This window comes from Vicia villosa, unplaced genomic scaffold (genome assembly GCF_029867415.1).
Source record: "Vicia villosa cultivar HV-30 ecotype Madison, WI unplaced genomic scaffold, Vvil1.0 ctg.000410F_1_1, whole genome shotgun sequence".
Lineage (NCBI taxonomy): Eukaryota > Viridiplantae > Streptophyta > Magnoliopsida > Fabales > Fabaceae > Vicia > Vicia villosa.
Window position 1 is genome coordinate 290,850 of NW_026705187.1, and position 18,302 is coordinate 309,151.

Here is an 18,302-nt window from a genome sequence, read left to right on the forward strand (position 1 = left end):
AATTACCCTTAAAAGATACAAACCAATTCTCTCTCTTCCCTCTTTTCTTAAGGGCATTGTTATCTCCGCTCCATTGCATCCTAGGCTGTCCCCTTATGCAAGAGCGCGAGCGTTAACTCCGCCCAATTAAAAAACACAAAAACAAACAGAAAAACGTGAGCCGAGCTACGGTAACTCTGATTCCTGAAAAGGATACGTAGGCAGCGGGGTAGCGCCCGTGCGAGTACAATTCTTTCTCTTCCCTACATTTTGCATTCATTCGCATTTAGACATAGACATAGACATAGTTTTACACCCTTTAGATAGAAACAAACATAGGTGGATACCATCGAGTACGATGGGCGTGAGGGGTGCTAGTACCTTCCTCTCGCGTAACCGACTCCCGTACCTTGATTCTCTGGTCGCGAGACCCTGTTCTTATCCTTTGTTAGGTTTTCTGATATTCCTTTCCCTTGTGGGATAAATATATTGGTGGCGACTCTATTCATTTTTTCGCGAGCGTGCGACAGCTGGCGACTCTGCTGGGGATGTTGCTAGACCTATTGCGGGTCCATCCTTAGCGAGTCGATCCTAGCCTATCCGTTTGTTTGTTTATTTACTGGGTGTGTTTTGTTTTGTCTATATGTTGCGTTTATTTATTTTTGCATATCATGTTTATTTTCCTGCTGGTACATTTACTTTCCCGCATTCTGGACTATGTTATGGGTCTCCGTGGAGGCCACATATTTTCATTGTTTGCAGGTTGGGTGGGATTGTTTCTATGAGGTAAAAGGCCCAATACCCAGGCCAGAGTTGACACATAGGACACCTAGGATAGAGTGGATAGTCATGACGCCGATGAGATGTCAGGTCTTGTCTAGTGCGATCATGAGACCCACGCCCAGTCGAGGTCCAAATGGGGTACCATCGTTGGCATGTAGATGCAACAATGGTGGTGCCTCAGGAGGACTGATAACGCTGGTTGCCATTTTGACCTACCCTGACCTAGACTACACCCGTGAGTGGGGAGGGATATACATGACAAGTACCGTTGGTGACTATTTGGTTCCGTTGGTGACTATTTGGTTCCGTTGGTGACTATTTGGTTCTATTGGTGACTATGGTTCTTCTGGTTCTATGATCTGTGCCGGACCTCTGATCCTATGATATCTTCCTGCTCAGAATTATTGCCTTGGTCTCTCCATGTCATGGGGACCTAATTTGCATCATTTTTCATCATAGCATGTTTAAATTTCCAAAAAAGAAAAAGAAAGAAAAGAAAAGAAAAAGTTAACTCTCATATGCATGTCATTTTTCAGGGTATCCAGAAAATATCAACCTCCGTCAAGAATGGATAACAATGTGACCGTCAACCAAGGAGTTACAAGGCGTACACACACTTATACTTTCCATCGCGAGGGTATGGTTCAGTTGGGACAATTGGGTGAATTGGTCACTGGTCATAATGAAACAGTGTTCAGTGACAACTATGGCAACATATTATCTCTTCTGTACTCGCGTGTCGACGAATGGGCCTTATCTACTCTTCTTCAATTCTACGACCCAGATATCCGTTGTTTCACATTTTCAGATTATCAGCTAGCTCCCACTCTCGAAGAGTACTCTTACCTCCTCAACATCAATATTCAACACAGAGTGCCTTTTGTTTGTGTCCCGGAGAAACCTAGGTTGGATTACATTGCCAACGCTCTTTATTTGAGCTTGGGAGATGTTCATGATAACTGGAAGAAGAATGGTGATACTCATGGCTTCTACATGAGTTTCTTGGTTGAAAAAGCTCAAGAATTTGCTGACAAAGGAATATGGGGGGCTTTCAATGCTATTTTGGCCGCTCTGATTTATGGAATTGTGATGTTTCCCAACATTCACAAGTTCGTTGATTTGGCTGCTATATGTCTTTTTATGGACAAGAATCCAATCCCCACCCTATTGGCTGACACATATTATTCCATTCACTCTCGGCATGGTAAAAGGGGGGCTATTCGAGGTTGCTTGCCGCTGTTGTATAATTGGTTCAAATCTCACTTGCCTGGTAGTGGTCCGTTTGTTACCTCTACTCAGAAATGGTCTCAGAGAATCGTGGGACTTACTGCAAACGACATCGTATGGTATCAACTCCGAACAGGCATATCTGAAGTCATTATTAGGTGCAGAAACTTTGGTAACGTCCCGCTCATTGGGACAAGAGGATGTATTAACTACAACCCAATTCTTGCTCTTCGTCAGTTGGGCTATACCATGAAGAGTGGGCCTTCGGATAGGGAGATTCACCAATCCGTGTACTTTGAAAAGGGAACTGACCCTGTAGCGCTTGAGGAAATCAGGAAGGCCTGGAATAACATTCATATAGGTGAGAAATCCACTCTGGGAGCCAAGAATGCCATTGCTATGGAGCCCTACACCGATTGGGTTAAGGAGAGAGTCAAGACCCTTTTGTTACCATTCCCGGAGGTTCCTCTCTTGTATGCACAACCTCCGAAGATATCAGAAACTATGGTATCAAGGGAACGTTTTGACCAGGTCCGCGTCGCCAATTTGAGACTGAAAGAGAAAGATAGGGATATGGATTTGAAGCGCTATTTCCTTAAACAGACAAAGAATGAACTGGCCCGTGAACTTAAAACTCTCAAAGGAGAGTCTTCTCAAGCCAGGAAGAGGGTTAGAACCGAAAAGGACGGAAAAGTTGTTGTTGTTCCTACTGAAGACCCTCAAAAGGTTATAGAAAAGACTATAAAGGAAGAAAAAGAGAAGCTCAGACGAGAGTACCAAGAAGACCTGAAAGCCCACAAGCTCCGACTGGAGAAAGAAACCAAATATGAGTTGAGGACCATGAAGAAGAAACTGGAAGAGGAGACCACTCAGAGAATAGCAGTTGAGACCCAACTGAAAGGAAGTCACCTCCGCACCGCCCGACTAGCTGAAGAGAATGCCAAGCTCAGAGATCAAATGATGAGTGAAGTAAATGCACTTGAGAAGACCTATATCCCAGAATGCAAAGGGTGTGACGAACTTAGGGATTGCTGCAAGAATCTAGACACGCAGTTATTCCGAAAGGATGAAGTGATCCAAAGCCTTGTCAAAGGAAGAGATCGGGAGGCGACTAAGAAGCTGTTTGACGAAACAAAGAAGTGGAGTGACGCCCATTTCAGACAAGGAAGACCTTTGTTATACACTGAGATGAAGTGATAATTGAATTTGTTTGTAGATCACCACCAGATTTGTTGGATGGGGTCTCTAATGTTCTTTATGTTGAAACATTGTTATTTGTGTATGAACCTACTCGCCTTAGGGAGCTATTATGAATGAATTGAATTGCTTTCTGTTTCCACTTGATATATCCCTCATCGCGTTGTTATTTATTCTTGACCATCAATTCGATTTTGGATACCCTGAAAATGACACAACACATCATATGCACACATGCACACATACATTCACATTGTCACATTGCATTTTTCAGGTTACTATACAAGACACTAATTGGGGTCCCTTACAAAACAGATTTCTTTTCCGACGACGAAGCTGACTTTCTTACATCCTTACCGCACCAGGAGCAACGAGAGAATCATGGATCAGTTTGAACAAAACCAAGCTGCCCTCCGTAGGGATATGGATGTTATGGGAGAAAGGATGACCCAACTTATGGAGACTCTCCATGTCGTTGTTCAAGGACAAGAAGAGCTCAGAAAGAGCGTTGCTGGATTGATCAAAGATACTCCTACCAATTCTGTTGATGGAGGGGTGAAAACCAAGGAGACTCCTATTAATGAGACACTTAAAGTAGTGGATGACCACCATGAGGTTATTGATCTTGAACATGATCTTACTGCTGAGTTGACCGAGACTGCTAAGATGTACCAAGCTCTTGAAGAACGTCTTAAGGCTGTTGAGGTTGCTAAAACTTCAAGTTTCGACACCGCTGCTATGTGCTTGGTACCTGGGATTGTTATTCCCCCGAAGTTCAAGGTGCCAGATTTTGATAAGTACAAGGGAGTTACCTGCCCAGAGACTCACATTCGTTCCTACTGCCGTAAGATGGCCGCTCACGCTGAGAACGAAGCTCTGCTTATGCATTTCTTCCAGGATAGTCTCACTGGAGCCCCGTTGGAGTGGTATATGAAACTCGAGAGGTCTAATGTCAGTACTTGGGGAGAACTTGTTGATGCCTTCTTGAAACAATACCACTACAATACTGCTATGGCTCCTAGCCGTGCCCAGCTGCAGAATATGTCACAGAAATCTGAAGACTCCTTTAAGGAATACGCCCAGAGATGGTGTGAACTTGCTGCTCGAGTTCAACCTCCCTTATTGGACCGAGAATTGATTGATCTGTTTATGGGAACTCTGAAAGGGCCGTATCTTCAGCACATGGTTAGTAATACTTCTCCTTCCTTTTCGGATGTGGTCATCATTGGTGAGAGGGTTGAGAACTGTGTCAAAGCCGGTACCATTCAAGGTGTTACTAATCCTAGCACCTCAAGTGGTAATGGTAAGAAGCCGTATTCTGGGTTTGTGAAGAAGAAGGAAGGTGAGACTAGCACCGCTTCTATTGACCAAGGCCGAGCTCCTGCATATTCTGCTGTTCCACCTCCTTATTATCCGATGCCTTATGCTGTTCCTAGTCCATATGTCCCTCAAGCATATGCTGCTGCTCTTCCACAACCATGGATGGCACCCCAACAACCTTTCGTACCACAACAACAAGCTGCTGCCCCTCAGAATCGTCAACAGAACCCTAGGCCTCAAGGTCAAAGGGGCCCACAAAGAACAAGATTCCAAGATAGGCGTATTGATCCGGTTCCGATGTCATATGCCCAACTTCTCCCTCAGTTGCTTGCTGGTCAATTGGTACAACTCCGTGAACTTGGACCTCCACCTAGCCCTCTCCCTCCTGGTTATGATGTTAATGCTCGTTGTGAATTTCATTCAGGGGCCCCGGGCCATACTATTGAAAAGTGTAGAGCATTCAAGTTAAAGGTTCAGGATCTTCTTGACGACAAGCTTATCTCATTCACTCCTACTGGTCCCAACGTGCAGAATAACCCTATGCCTCCTCATGCTGGTGCGACCAATGCTATTGAGTTATGTGATGATCAGATCCTGGTGAATGATGTTAGTGAGGTTAAAATGCCGCTAGCAACTATCAGAGAACATCTTTTGCAACAAAAGGTTTTGTGTGAATTACATGACTACTGTTTGCAATGTTCTTCTAATCCTGAGGAATGCACTAGGTTGAAAGAAGAAATCCAGAAACTAATGGATGAAGGTGTTCTTAGAGTGGAAAGGGTCGTTCCTGTTGAAGATGTGGCCATCCTAGAAATCCCTTACCATCCTGCTGAGGTGTCAAAAACTCAGAACACTCCTTTGACCATTCAAGCACCAAGGACCCCGTTGGTTATTCATGCACCGAGTGCTCCACTGACTATTCAGGCTCCGAGAACACCGTTGGTCATCCAAGTTCCAAATGCTCCTTCAACTCCTTCAACCTCATCTCTCGTGAATGATTCTAAGGCTGTTCCTTGGAGTTATAATGCCGTGTATATTCGAGGGAAGAAGTTCGACTGTCCTCCAGTGGGTAATTCAAGTATCACAAACATCGCTGGCACTAGTGGCATCACCCGTAGTGGTCGGATCTTTGCTGCTCCCCCTCCGCCTCCTAAAGAGACCAATAAAGAGGCTAGTGCACAAGCAAAAGGAAATCAAGTCACTGTTGATCCTCCTGTAACACGTAATGCACAAGATGCCGAGCAACTCTTGAAAATCATTAAGAAGAGTGATTACAAAGTGATTGACCAGCTTGATCAGACCCAAGCCAAGATCTCCATCTTGTCCCTCTTGGTGCATTCTGAAGCTCATGGTGATGCTCTGATGAAAGTTCTGGCTTCCGCTCACGTGACTCAAGACATTACCGTGCCTCAGTTTGAAGGAGTTGTGACCAATATCGCTGCTGGTAATTGTTTGGGTTTTTCTGATGATGAACTTCCACCTGAGGGTAGAGCACACAACAAAGCTTTGCATATCTCCATCAAATGTTTGGATGCTGTGTTATCTCGAGTGTTGATTGATACAGGTTCTTCTCTTAATGTGATGCCCAAGGCCACTTTGTTTAAGCTGAGTATGGATGGGATTATGATGAGACCATGCACTATGAGTGTCAGAGCGTTTGATGGTTCTAGAAGGTCCGTAGAAGGGGAAATTGATCTTCCTGTCTTGATTGGCCCTCACATGTTCTATATTGCCTTCTATGTTATGGATATACGTCCTTCATACACTTGCCTCTTGGGTCGTCCTTGGATCCATGCTGCTGGGGCTGTGACATCTACCCTCCATCAGTGTTTGAAATTTGTTGTGAATGACAAGATTGTTGTGATCACTGGTGAAGAGGATTTGATAGTCAATAATCTGGCATCATACCGTTATGTTGAAGTGGAGGGAGAGATACAAGAGACACCTTTTCAAGCCTTAAAGATTGTGTCAGTTGACAAACTCCCTGTGGTCGAGAATAAGAAGGAACTCGGAGCGCCCCTCTCGTCTTTAAATGATGCTAAGGCTTTCTTAGAAGCTGGTACTCCCCATAGTGCCTGGGGCAAGCTGATTGACGTTCAAGAGAAGCGAGACAAGTATGGCCTTGGGTATCAACCATCTTCTTCTACTCAACTCAGCATAATTCCTGGAAAGAAGGTGATTCCCCCCATTTCTCAAGTGTTCGTCAGTGCAAGCACCAGTTCTGGAAGTCAAGTTCTCGCCGTGGATGATGATGATGAAGAAGATCTCTCCAGATTCATTTGCCATGCTGCGCCTGGACAGGAACTCAACAATTGGACTATCTTGGACATCCCTAGAGTCACTTTTATGGAGATGTAATTTTCTTGTTTCGATAAGTCATATGCTTCGCCCTAAGCATTTTGACCACTTGTATAAAGAAGGGCCCCCATGTTGTTTCAATTTGTTTAATATTGAATGAAAATCATATCTTCGCATGCAATTACTGTTCCATTTCTTTCATTTTTGTTTTTACTCTAAAAACTTTTTCAAAAATGGCAAAGCTTTTCTTTTTTCCCTTTTATGTGTTGCATTCTAAGGCATAAATCATCCATCGTGCAGATCCGGCTCGAATTCCATCAAAAATGATAATGTTACAGTTCCACGTCTTGATATCTTTGAGAATCCAATTGACCAAGCTGATGAGGATAGTGGGGAAGATTGTGAAGTCCCTGAGGAATTGGCAAGACTTTTGAGACAAGAGGAGAAATCTATTCAGCCGCATCAAGAAGCCATAGAAATCATCAACCTCGGTACAGAAGAAGTAAAGAGAGAAGTCAAGATAGGGGCCGCTTTGCAAGGTGATGTAAAGAGAAGGTTGATTGGGCTGCTCCGAGAATATGTTGATATCTTCGCCTGGTCATATGAAGACATGCCTGGTTTAGACACGGATATAGTTATGCACAGGCTACCGCTCAAACCAGAATGCCCGCCTGTAAAGTAGAAACCGCGAAGAACTCGACCTGATATGGCTTTGAAAATCAAGGAAGAAGTTGAAAAACAGTTGAAGGCTGGTTTCTTATCTGTGTGTGAATATCCTCCTTGGATTGCAAACATAGTACCTGTTCCTAAGAAGGACGGAAAGGTACGTATGTGTGTTGACTACCGAGATTTGAATAGGGCAAGTCCAAAGGATGATTTCCCTCTGCCTCATATTGATGTGCTAGTCGACAACACTGCTCAGTATTCGGTGTTCTCCTTCATGGATGGTTTTTCTGGCTATAATCAAATAAAGATGGCTCCCGAAGATATGACCAAGACTACTTTTACTACTCCGTGGGGCACGTATTGCTATAAAGTGATGCCTTTTGGTCTTAAAAACGCGGGTGCAACATATCAACGTGCAATGGTGACCCTTTTCCATGATATGATCCATAAGGAGATTGAGGTGTACGTCGATGATATGATTGCAAAATCCCAAACTGAGGAGGAACATTTGGTATACCTTGAGAAATTGTTTGCTCGTTTGCGAAAATTCAAGTTGAGGCTTAATCCAAACAAGTGCACTTTTGGAGTGCGATCTGGAAAGTTACTTGGATTCATTGTGAGTCAACGAGGGATTGAGGTCGACCCTGACAAAGTAAGAGCAATACAGAATATGCCAGCACCAAAGAATGAAAAAGAGGTCCGAGAGTTCCTTGGGAGATTGAATTACATAGCCAGGTTCATTTCTCATCTCACTGATACCTGTGAACCCATCTTTAAATTGCTGCGCAAGAATCAAGATATCCGTTGGGATGATCATTATCAAGAAGCCTTTGAAAAGATCAAGCAGTATCTCCAAGAGCCACCAATCCGCATGCCTCCAGTTCCTGGAAGACCACTTCTTATGTACTTAACTGTGCTTGAAGGATCTATGGGGTGTATGATGGGCCAACATGACGAGTCTGGTCGAAAAGAGTGCGCCATTTATTACCTGAGCAAAAAGTTTACCGATTGTGAATCCTGCTACTCACTACTCGAGAAAACTTGCTGTGCTTTGGTATGGGCTGCTCGCCGACTGAGGCAGTACATGCTGACTCACACCACTCTATTGATCTCCAAAATGGACCCGATAAAGTACATCTTTGAAAAACCGGCCCTTACAGGAAGACTAGCCCGGTGGCAAATGCTTTTATCAGAATATGATATCCAGTATGTCACACAGAAGGCCATCAAAGGAAGTGTCCTTGCAGATCATCTTGCTCATCAGCCATTAGAAGAGTATCAGTCAATGAAGTTTGACTTTCCTGATGAAGATATCATGAAACTGGATGATAATGAAGGACCCGAACCAGGAGAGCGATGGACTCTCACGTTCGATGGTGCATCAAATGCTATGGGCCATGGTATTGGGGCAGTTTTGACTTCTCCTCGTCAAACCCACATCCCTTTCACAGCTAGAATATGCTTTGATTGCACAAACAATGTCGCAGAGTACGAAGCTTGCATAATGGGCCTCGAAGCAGCCATTGATATGAGGATCAAGATCCTTGAGGTTTATGGGGATTCTGCCTTGGTCATACATCAAGTAAGAGGTGATTGGGAGACACGACACCCCAACTTAGTTCCTTACAAGGACTATATCTTGGAGTTGTTGCCCGCTTTCGAGGAAATCACTTTCGATCATATCCCACGAGAGGAGAATCAATTGGCAGATGCTTTGGCTACTTTGGCAGCTATGTTCAGAGTTAATTCCCCTAAAGAAGTGCCAGACATAAGGATCCTCCGTTACAAAGAGCCTGCCCATGTATTCCCTGCTCATTGTCTCACTACTGAAGATGTGTATGATGAAAAGCCATGGTATTATGACATCAAAAGGTATGTGGATAAACAAGAGTATCCCGAAGATGCTACAATTGGGGATAAGCGAACGCTTCGAAGGTTAGCATCCAAATTCTTCTTGTCAGGAGATGTCCTGTACAAAAGAAACTATGATTCAGTTTTGCTCAGATGCGTGGATAGACACGAAGCAGAATTGATCATGCGGGAAATTCATGAAGGATCTTTTGGAACCCATTCCAATGGGCACTCCATGGCCAAAAAGATCTTGCGAGCAGGATATTATTGGATGACCATTGAAAGTGATTGTTATGTATACGTGAAGAAATGTCACAAATGCCAAGTGTATGCTGACAGGATTCATGTTCCTCCAACTCCTTTGAATGTTCTGACATCGCCATGGCCATTTGCCATGTGGGGCATAGATATGATTGGACGAATCGAGCCGCAAGCTTCAAATGGACACAGATTTATTCTTGTTGCTATCGACTACTTCACCAAATGGGTTGAAGCTGCTTCTTACAAGAACGTAACCAAGCAAGTCGTTACTCGCTTCATCAAGAAAGAAATCATATGTCGATATGGGGTTCCGAATAAGATCATCACTGATACTGGGTCCAATCTTAACAACAAGATGATGGCGGAGTTGTGTGGAGAGTTCAAGATTGAACATCACAATTCATCACCCTATCGGCCAAAGATGAATGGCGCAGTCGAAGCTGCTAACAAGAATATAAAGAAGATTATCCAGAAAATGGTTAGAACGTATAAAGATTGGCATGAGATGTTGCCATTTGCTTTGCATGGCTATAGAACTTCAGTTCGTACTTCGACTGGGGCAACCCCCTTTTCCCTTGTCTATGGCATGGAGGCCGTACTTCTTGTAGAAGTGGAAATTCCTTCGTTGAGGGTCTTGATGGACGCCAAACTTGATGAAACAAAATGGGTTCAAACGAGGCTTGACCATCTTAATCTGATTGAGGAGAAACGCTTATATGCTATCTGCCATGGCCAGTTGTACCAAAAGAGGATCAAGAAAGCGTATGACAAGAAAATTCGACCTCGAGAGTTCCACACAGGTGACCTGGTCGTAAGGAAGATCTTGCCAATTCACACTGATCCAAGGGGAAAATGGACTCCCAACTATGAGGGGCCATACATTGTGAAGAAAGCATTCTCAGGTGGTGCTTTAATTTTGACAAAGATGGATGGGGAAGACGTTCCACTTCCAGTCAATTCAGACTCAGTCAAAAAATACTACGCATAAAAGACCCGCTAGGTCGACGTACCTAGGCAAAAAATAAGGGCATCCCGGCAAACCAAAAGGGTTTGGGCAAAAATTAGGGATAAAACAAAAAGAGTATAACCCGCTAAGTTGAAAACCCGAAAGGGCGACTTAGGCAAAAAGGGGTATCCCGCTGGATTGAAAACCCGAAAGGGCGGTCCAGGCAAAAGTTAGGGATCTAAAGCGAGAGGCTGCAGTCTGAATTTCCTTCACGAAGATCTCTATACACCCTTGGCAAAGCGGACAGATCGATCCAACCACTACGCTTCTGAAGCAAGGCATTGAGAAAATCGAGGATATGGGAACTGTAGCAATACATGTTTTAATGGAAATTCGAGCATTTCTCTTTGCCATTTTGCTTTTTGCATTTTATTTTCCTTTTGCAACTACCTCATTTAGGAGTTGCTTCTTTGTACAAAAGCCTATTCATAGGCGTTTCATCAATAAAATGATTTTTCAGACAAAAGCTTTCTTTCACTTTCCGTTTTTTTCGCATATGAAGTGTGATTTAATTTGTTATTAAACATCGCATTGAACACATGGGGGATAATAACTTTGAATAAAAGCGAAACAGATGTTACATAAAAGTGCCTTAAGGGGGCATCATTTGCATCCAAAATGTTGTTTTCCGTGCAGGTTGCAGGTTTCAACGGTCACGCCGACCTATCTCATATCACGAAGATCGTCATCATCTCACGTGCGAACACAAGTGTGTAACTCATCGGTACTGGCAAGCTCGGGGCACCTGAAGAGGTCCGTGTCCCCATGGCGAACAAAGAAGGTCCCTCAAAACTCACATTTCCCCAAGCAGCATAGGATGTAAGGAAAGTCAAGCGAAGTCATTTCATCCCCAGGAGGGCAATGTTCCAACCCCCAGCGCAGTTACCAATAATCTTTGGTACTGTAGGGTTCCAACATCAATTCACAATGATGGTTCAAGATCACAAGACAACGGACCCCAATGATCCTACTCTTCTGTTCCACCAGGGGCCATTATTTGGCACTCTCTGCATGTAGAATCCATTGTATATAGCATTGCATCCTCGAAAGCGTAGCATATCCATTACAGTGGATCATTACGCCATAAAAACTCAAACATGCATATGGAACATAAGCCAGATAATAGGAGTCAATGTTGAATCAGAACAATGACCCATCCTCTCAAAGTTGTTACCTGTACAAACTTTGCCTGATATCTGCTATCATACTACGAACACTTTTAAGCTGTGGTGCCGATACGAGGTGTCCTCAATTCCTGACAAATGTCTGACACGAAGTCTTTCTGTTTTCCTCCTTCTGATGTCGAGGCGATGTTGAGTCGTAGATCGCAAGAGGTCTATTTCCTTTCTGTCTTGAAGATCGTACGAGATCCTCTCCTGATGTCGAGTCGATGTTGAGTCTTAGATCGCACGAGATCCCTTTTGTTTCAGTCCTGAAGATCGTACGAGATCTTTTCTTTCCTCTCCTGTTGTCGAGTCGATGTTGAGTCGTAGATCGCACGAGATCTTTTTCCTTTCAGTCATTGTTTCATGTAACACCCCTTTTGGGAACCTTGTATTGGCACCTCAAGTTACGTTACAAGCTACCACTATTCAAACCCATTACTCACTGTAAATATATCCACCAGCAAAACAAATTCCTCTCTTTCCCCAACAGATATCAAAACAAAAACAAAGAATAAAGATCACTCCATCTTTTCAGGACAAATTTCAGGTCTTTGATATTTAATCTTCTTCTACCTCGAATGTTCGAAAGGCTAACGCCAATCTCACCTCTAGGTTTAAGATGATTAAATAGGGGCCGCTGTCATACCCCAAATTTGTCCTACCCCTTTACTTCTAACTGGCTTAGGCTTTGCATTCATGTACATACATCACTTAGGTCATAATCCATACCCATGCATGCATACCATGGGTACTATTCAAAGGCTAGCAAGAGAAAACTCCATTGCAAAGAAGTTTGATCAGAGAATAAGAAAACTGAGGTATAATCATGTGGCTCTATGTTCATTGAAGTCCTCCTGGATTGGGGTGTCTCTCTGCTTCAAATCATGGCATTGATTGAAGAGTGCAAGCTTGCGAATCGTCTGGTTCTTTAAATCAGGGTTTCTTTGACCAAAGTCAACCAGTTAGCTTTCTGGTCAACATTTAATCAGGAATGGCTTCTATGTGTGGAAAACTTCTCATGCTGACCTTGTGGAGGTGTTTGTTTGACTGGAATTGATTGGAAGAGATTTAATCGGGAATTTCATCAATAGTCGGAAAAATCAGAACAGTTGACTTTCGGGTCAAAATCAGGAGAATTATTCAAATGTTGACTTTTGGTGGAAAATTAATCAAGGAAAGTCGAAGAATGGATAAAATCGGGAGTTCGACAAAGAGTTGCCAAAATAGCAAAAAGACAAGTTTCCAACACTTAGAAAAATTTTGGATGCTTTAAATCTTGATGAACAGTCCACTTCATCACTGATTTACACGTGGCAAATGACATTTTTTGGAGAAATGTCCAACACCAAAGTTGTTCCTCTCATGGAGGAGAACAACTTTGTAGTTGAACACTTTTTCATTTGAAGCTTGTATGAAGAGATAAAATGGTGTGAAGTTGCTGAAAAGTCACTTGACCCAAGTCACAATTCAGGTCACAAGTCAGGTCATGACCTAGCATTTTGTCAAACACGTGGCAGGCCAAATCTCAAGCCAGTTTTAGAGCTCTACAGAAGTGCTATGAATGCAAACTTGGTATCAATCTCTTCTTTGCCATCTCCTCTATCCACTGAAACAAGAATTGGTATGATTGGATAAATATTGAGTGAGATACAAGCCATCAAAGTGGTGCCCCAACCCTGACCAAACTCTGTAGGTAGCCAAGGCACAGAATGCTGGGCACGCAACGCATTTCAGCGAGCACATGGTGTGCCAAATGTCAAGGTCTCTTTCTTCCTCCACAAGCCACTATCTTGAGCAAGCTTGGTTCTAAACTATTCCTGACCACGTCCCCTATCCATTGAATCCAGTCTCATCAATTTTGAGCATGCATTGAGCTAACAAGAGGTGTCCAAAGTTATGCGCTTGGAGAGTGTGTATTGGCACCAGCACTTGAGGCACAAAACCAAGGCACACGTAGGGATAGATGCAGCCATACATTGCCATCTTTGAGCAAGATTTTGAGTGAGTTACAAGCCTCATTCCAAGAGGTCATCAACACCATAATCCCCCACTTCCATCTCCTCATTACATGGATACTAAGATTGGGTTAATTGATGGTCTAGAGAAGGATTTAAGTGCTTCCAAAGGTAGTGACATGATCAAAGTCGAGCAAGGAGATACTGTAGGTACTTTACTTTTGGCACAAGGTTTGAAAAGCTGCAGCATGTGTATGGTATTCATGACTCATCAATCCATGCTTTTCCTCATCGAGCCATGCATATTTGACATATGTGAAAGCATTTGGAAGACTTGCTTCAATTGCACAAACTTGTGCATTAAGTATTGCACAACAATGTCCCACATCCAAGAAATGAGTCTGCTGCAAATGCCTATCTCATTCAAGTCCCATATCCAAAAAAGCCCTTCTATTCACCTTGCACCTACCCTATAAAGACAGCCATGCCCTCACCCTTCATACTCTCACGATTCTCTCTTCATTTTCCCCCTCACACACTCACTTTCACTCTCTCAAAACCTCTCATCATTCTCTCCTCTCTACTCAACCCTCACTTCACGATTCTCTTCACTCTCTCTACAAAAGAAAGAAAGTTTGTTACACTTTGTAACAAACTTCTTCATCTCAGAACCACCATCTTCATCTTCTTCCCCCACCTTCAACCATAACGAACGGCATCACCACCTTGTAACCACCATGGCAACGACCTTCGCTTCCATCTTCATCATCTTCTCCGCATAACCATCAACTCCACGTAACTTTCAAGACCTATCGTCATCATTCTATCACTTCCAAGATTCACCTCTGCAAAGTAATGTGATGTCATTCTCCGGTCAAGGATCTACTTGAGGTTCATAGTGCAAGCATCGACAACATCAAAGGCTCCGATCTGTGAAGCTTCGCTCTCGTTGCAATATCTCGAAACAAGTAAGCCTCACAATCTCACTCAGCATGCATAGATGATAACCTTAGGCCATATAGAACTGGTTATGCGTTTTAGATCTCATTACTTGATATGATTCTTGGATCTGGTGTCAAAGATTGTTCTTTCTAAATTGCTGAGCATGTTCGAACTAAGAATGGAACTATGAACCTCTGGATAGCATTAGTTTGTATTTTAGCAAGATTCCGGTGACTTAGGGTTTTACAAACGCTTTCGGTTCATGTGTTAGAAGAGGAATTAACAAAAACTAATCGCGGATTCGTGATCAGTGTGAAAAACCGAGTGGAAAGGCATAAGCTTTTTGATTTTCTGGAAAAATTCATCCATGTCTGCCGCCGTCGTGGCCGGAGAAGACGACCGGAGGCGGCACTCCGGCGTCTCTGTGTGTGCATGAGATTCTGCCCCTCTGTCCTACGTGGCACGATCTCATTCGGTGTCACTCCAAGCTTTTGGCTTCCTTTTTCTTTTTACAATCATTTGAGTGAATGCCTGGCAAGTGGTCATTGGTCCGAGGGTCCTTTTTGTCCTATTACACTTAAAATTCAATGACCAATTGATGCAACGTTACATATTAATCGAATGCTCTTTTAATTCAACCATGGTCTAAAATGCTGAATAATACTTGCTGGATAAAAATAAAATAAAAATGAAGTGAATTGGCTGTTGCTTATTGGGCTCTGAGCGCGTTGGGCCTCATCCCGTTTCCTGATCGCACCCCTTGCATTGCTAGTGTACACACGCACTTTTATGAGCCTGGGCCTAGCGTGTTTGTTATTCCCACCCCCTAAAATTAGGCCCAGTTTGCTTCTTAACAGAATTTTAGTTCATAAGAAAATCACTGATACACCCCCTGAAGTTTGGATTCTTTTTTTTTACTTTTAATTTTGTTTTCTTGTTGTTTTTAGCTCATAATTCCACTTTGATTCAAATAAAATGATAAAAGTAGATTTCTTGACTAATTAGAATTCTAGGATTTTGTAGTTTTTTTTAGAATTTTAATTGATTCTTTGATTTTTAGTTGATAAAACATGATAAAAGAATGAATATAGCCTTTAAAATAGTAGATTTTCTAGGTTAGTCTTGACATTAATCCATCGAATTCCCCTCCATAAGAAACTCATAAAAATAGTAGATCTTTTAGGTTATTTTTGACATTTGAGTTCTTTTATAAAAACCCGTAAAAATAGTAGTTTTCTAGTTTTAGGTTATTTTTGGCATTTGAGTTCTTTTGTATGTCGCTTGTGTGATTTTATTGCTCTTATTCTTGGCCTTATTTTAGGCCTATTTTTGTTAGTACCTTTTCATTACTCCTTTTAGAATCTATCCCATGTTAACATTAGGATTTAGACTTGTATAGACAACTTAGACTAGAATTTAGGAATAGTTCCCTTCTCATTCTCTTTTTCTTTTCAACTTTTAAAATACTTAATAAAAACCTGACAAAGATCATACTGTCACACTTCTGATATATGGTGGGAAAGAAATGATTGGGGCGTAGGCCCCGATGTACGTTCTTCCCCACGTAGTAGAAAAGAAATGATTGGGGTGTAGGCCCCGATGTACGTTCTTTTCTACTAAACGGAAAGAAATGATTGGAATGTAGATTTCGATGTATTTCTTATCCGTCATTTAGAGAATCGATTGTGGTGTAGACCTCGATGTGCATTCTCTAAATAGTCAAAAAACAAACAAAATCCTTTTGGTATAATCTAAGTCACGAATAATTTCCCCTTTAAAAGACACCAACCAAAAACACTCAAAACACTAATAAATGGTCAGATTTAAAACAAAGTAAGGAAGTGATGCGAAGCCTTGTAGTGGGTCTTCGTCATCATGGAATTACCCTTAAAAGATACAAACCAATTCTCTCTCTTCCCTCTTTTCTTAAGGGCATTGTTATCTCCGCTCCATTGCATCCTAGGCTGTCCCCTTATGCAAGAGCGCGAGCGTTAACTCCGCCTAATTAAAAAACACAAAAACAAACAGAAAAACGTGAGCCGAGCTACGGTAACTCTGATTCCTGAAAAGGATACGTAGGCAGCGGGGTAGGGCCCGTGCGAGTACAATTCTTTCTCTTCCCTACATTTTGCATTCATTCGCATTTAGACATAGACATAGACATAGTTTTACACCCTTTAGATAGAAACAAACATAGGTGGATACCATCGAGTACGATGGGCGTGAGGGGTGCTAGTACCTTCCCCTCGCGTAACCGACTCCCGTACCTTGATTCTCTGGTCGCGAGACCCTGTTCTTATCCTTTGTTAGGTTTTCTGATATTCCTTTCCCTTGTGGGATAAATATATTGGTGGCGACTCTGTTCATTTTTCGCGAGCGTGCGACACTGGGTATATTCCTGTTGAGGAAAATCATGATGATGATCTCAAAATGGATGCTGCAGTTGAGAATGCTGTCCCTCTGAACAAAAGTTGTGAAGCTTCTTCTGGTGAACCCTCTCTTCTGGTGAAGACTCTAGAGGTTATTCAGAAGAATCAAGCTGATCTGGCTTCTCGCATGGACAAGCAAGATGATATCAACGATGAGTTTCGCTCATTCATGGTGAAGCAGGCTGAGAGCAATGCTGGGATTCATGACATGCTGGCCAAGATTATGTCTAAGCTAGGCCCGTCATAGTCTTCCGTGTCTTAGTTGTTTCCTTTGTTCTTGCATCCGTTTTCTATGCATCTCCCTTGTATCTTCTGATAATCTTCTTTTGGAAATCAATGAAAATTATCTTCTTTTCTCTCATATTGTTTGTTTTTCATCTGAATCTTTTATGTTTTTTGATGTTATGACAAAAAGGGGGAGAAAATGTGATAAATGATCTGATTTATATTATCAGTTGTTGGGAGTAAGTCTCCACATTTCTAACAGTATTTGCAAGTTCTATGTCTTTGAGTGTGTTGCAGGATTGAAGACATTCTAAAAAGCTTAACATGAGAAGCAAAGACATGAGGAAAAGCAATTCTATATAGAAACAAGCTCATGAGAATTGAAGCAAGCTGAGTGCTGTGAAGCTTCAAGATCAAAAGCAAGAAGGAAGAATGTTATGATATTCTGATGATAGAATATGCTCTAACACATTCTTATTCCTTATATGTTCTGATGCATGTTTTTATTCTTAATATGCTCTGAAACATTATTGTTTTTGCTCTGATACATATTATATGTTGTGATACATATTTTATGTTCTGATTCATTCATGCTCTGACTTTTGTCGTTTAGTTTGTTTTGTAAAATTTCAGGATGTAGAGATGCTCTGATGATGCTCTGGTACATTCAACAATGTTTTGATACAATCTAGCATGCAATGATTCAAGAAGAAATTTAAAGCTCTGAAGCTGTCCTTTGGAAGCAAGAAGCAGAAGCTATGAATGTTCTGAAGATCTAAGCATATGTGATCGTCTCAACTGAAATGGAAAATACTCAGGGAAGTCCTTTATTTATAAATTTCTTCCAGTATTAATTTCAGGGGGAGATTATTTATCTCAGGGGGAGATTGTTAATCTCAGGGGGAGACATACTCACACACTATGTTTATATGCTTATGCTATAACTGTGTAATTGTGTTTAGCCGTCTGATATTCTGATTGCAAATTCATATCATTT

The 18,302-nt window shown here is 42.2% G+C and overlaps 1 protein-coding gene across 1 annotated transcript; it reads left to right on the forward strand.

Annotated features, from left to right (window-relative positions):
• The first annotated feature begins 1,329 nt into the window (after positions 1-1,329).
• On the forward strand, positions 1,330-3,186 carry LOC131627877 (uncharacterized). The gene has a single exon (XM_058898738.1). The coding sequence runs from the start codon at positions 1,330-1,332 to the stop codon at positions 3,184-3,186; it is 1,857 nt and encodes a 618-aa protein (XP_058754721.1).
• Positions 3,187-18,302: the final 15,116 nt, after the last annotated feature.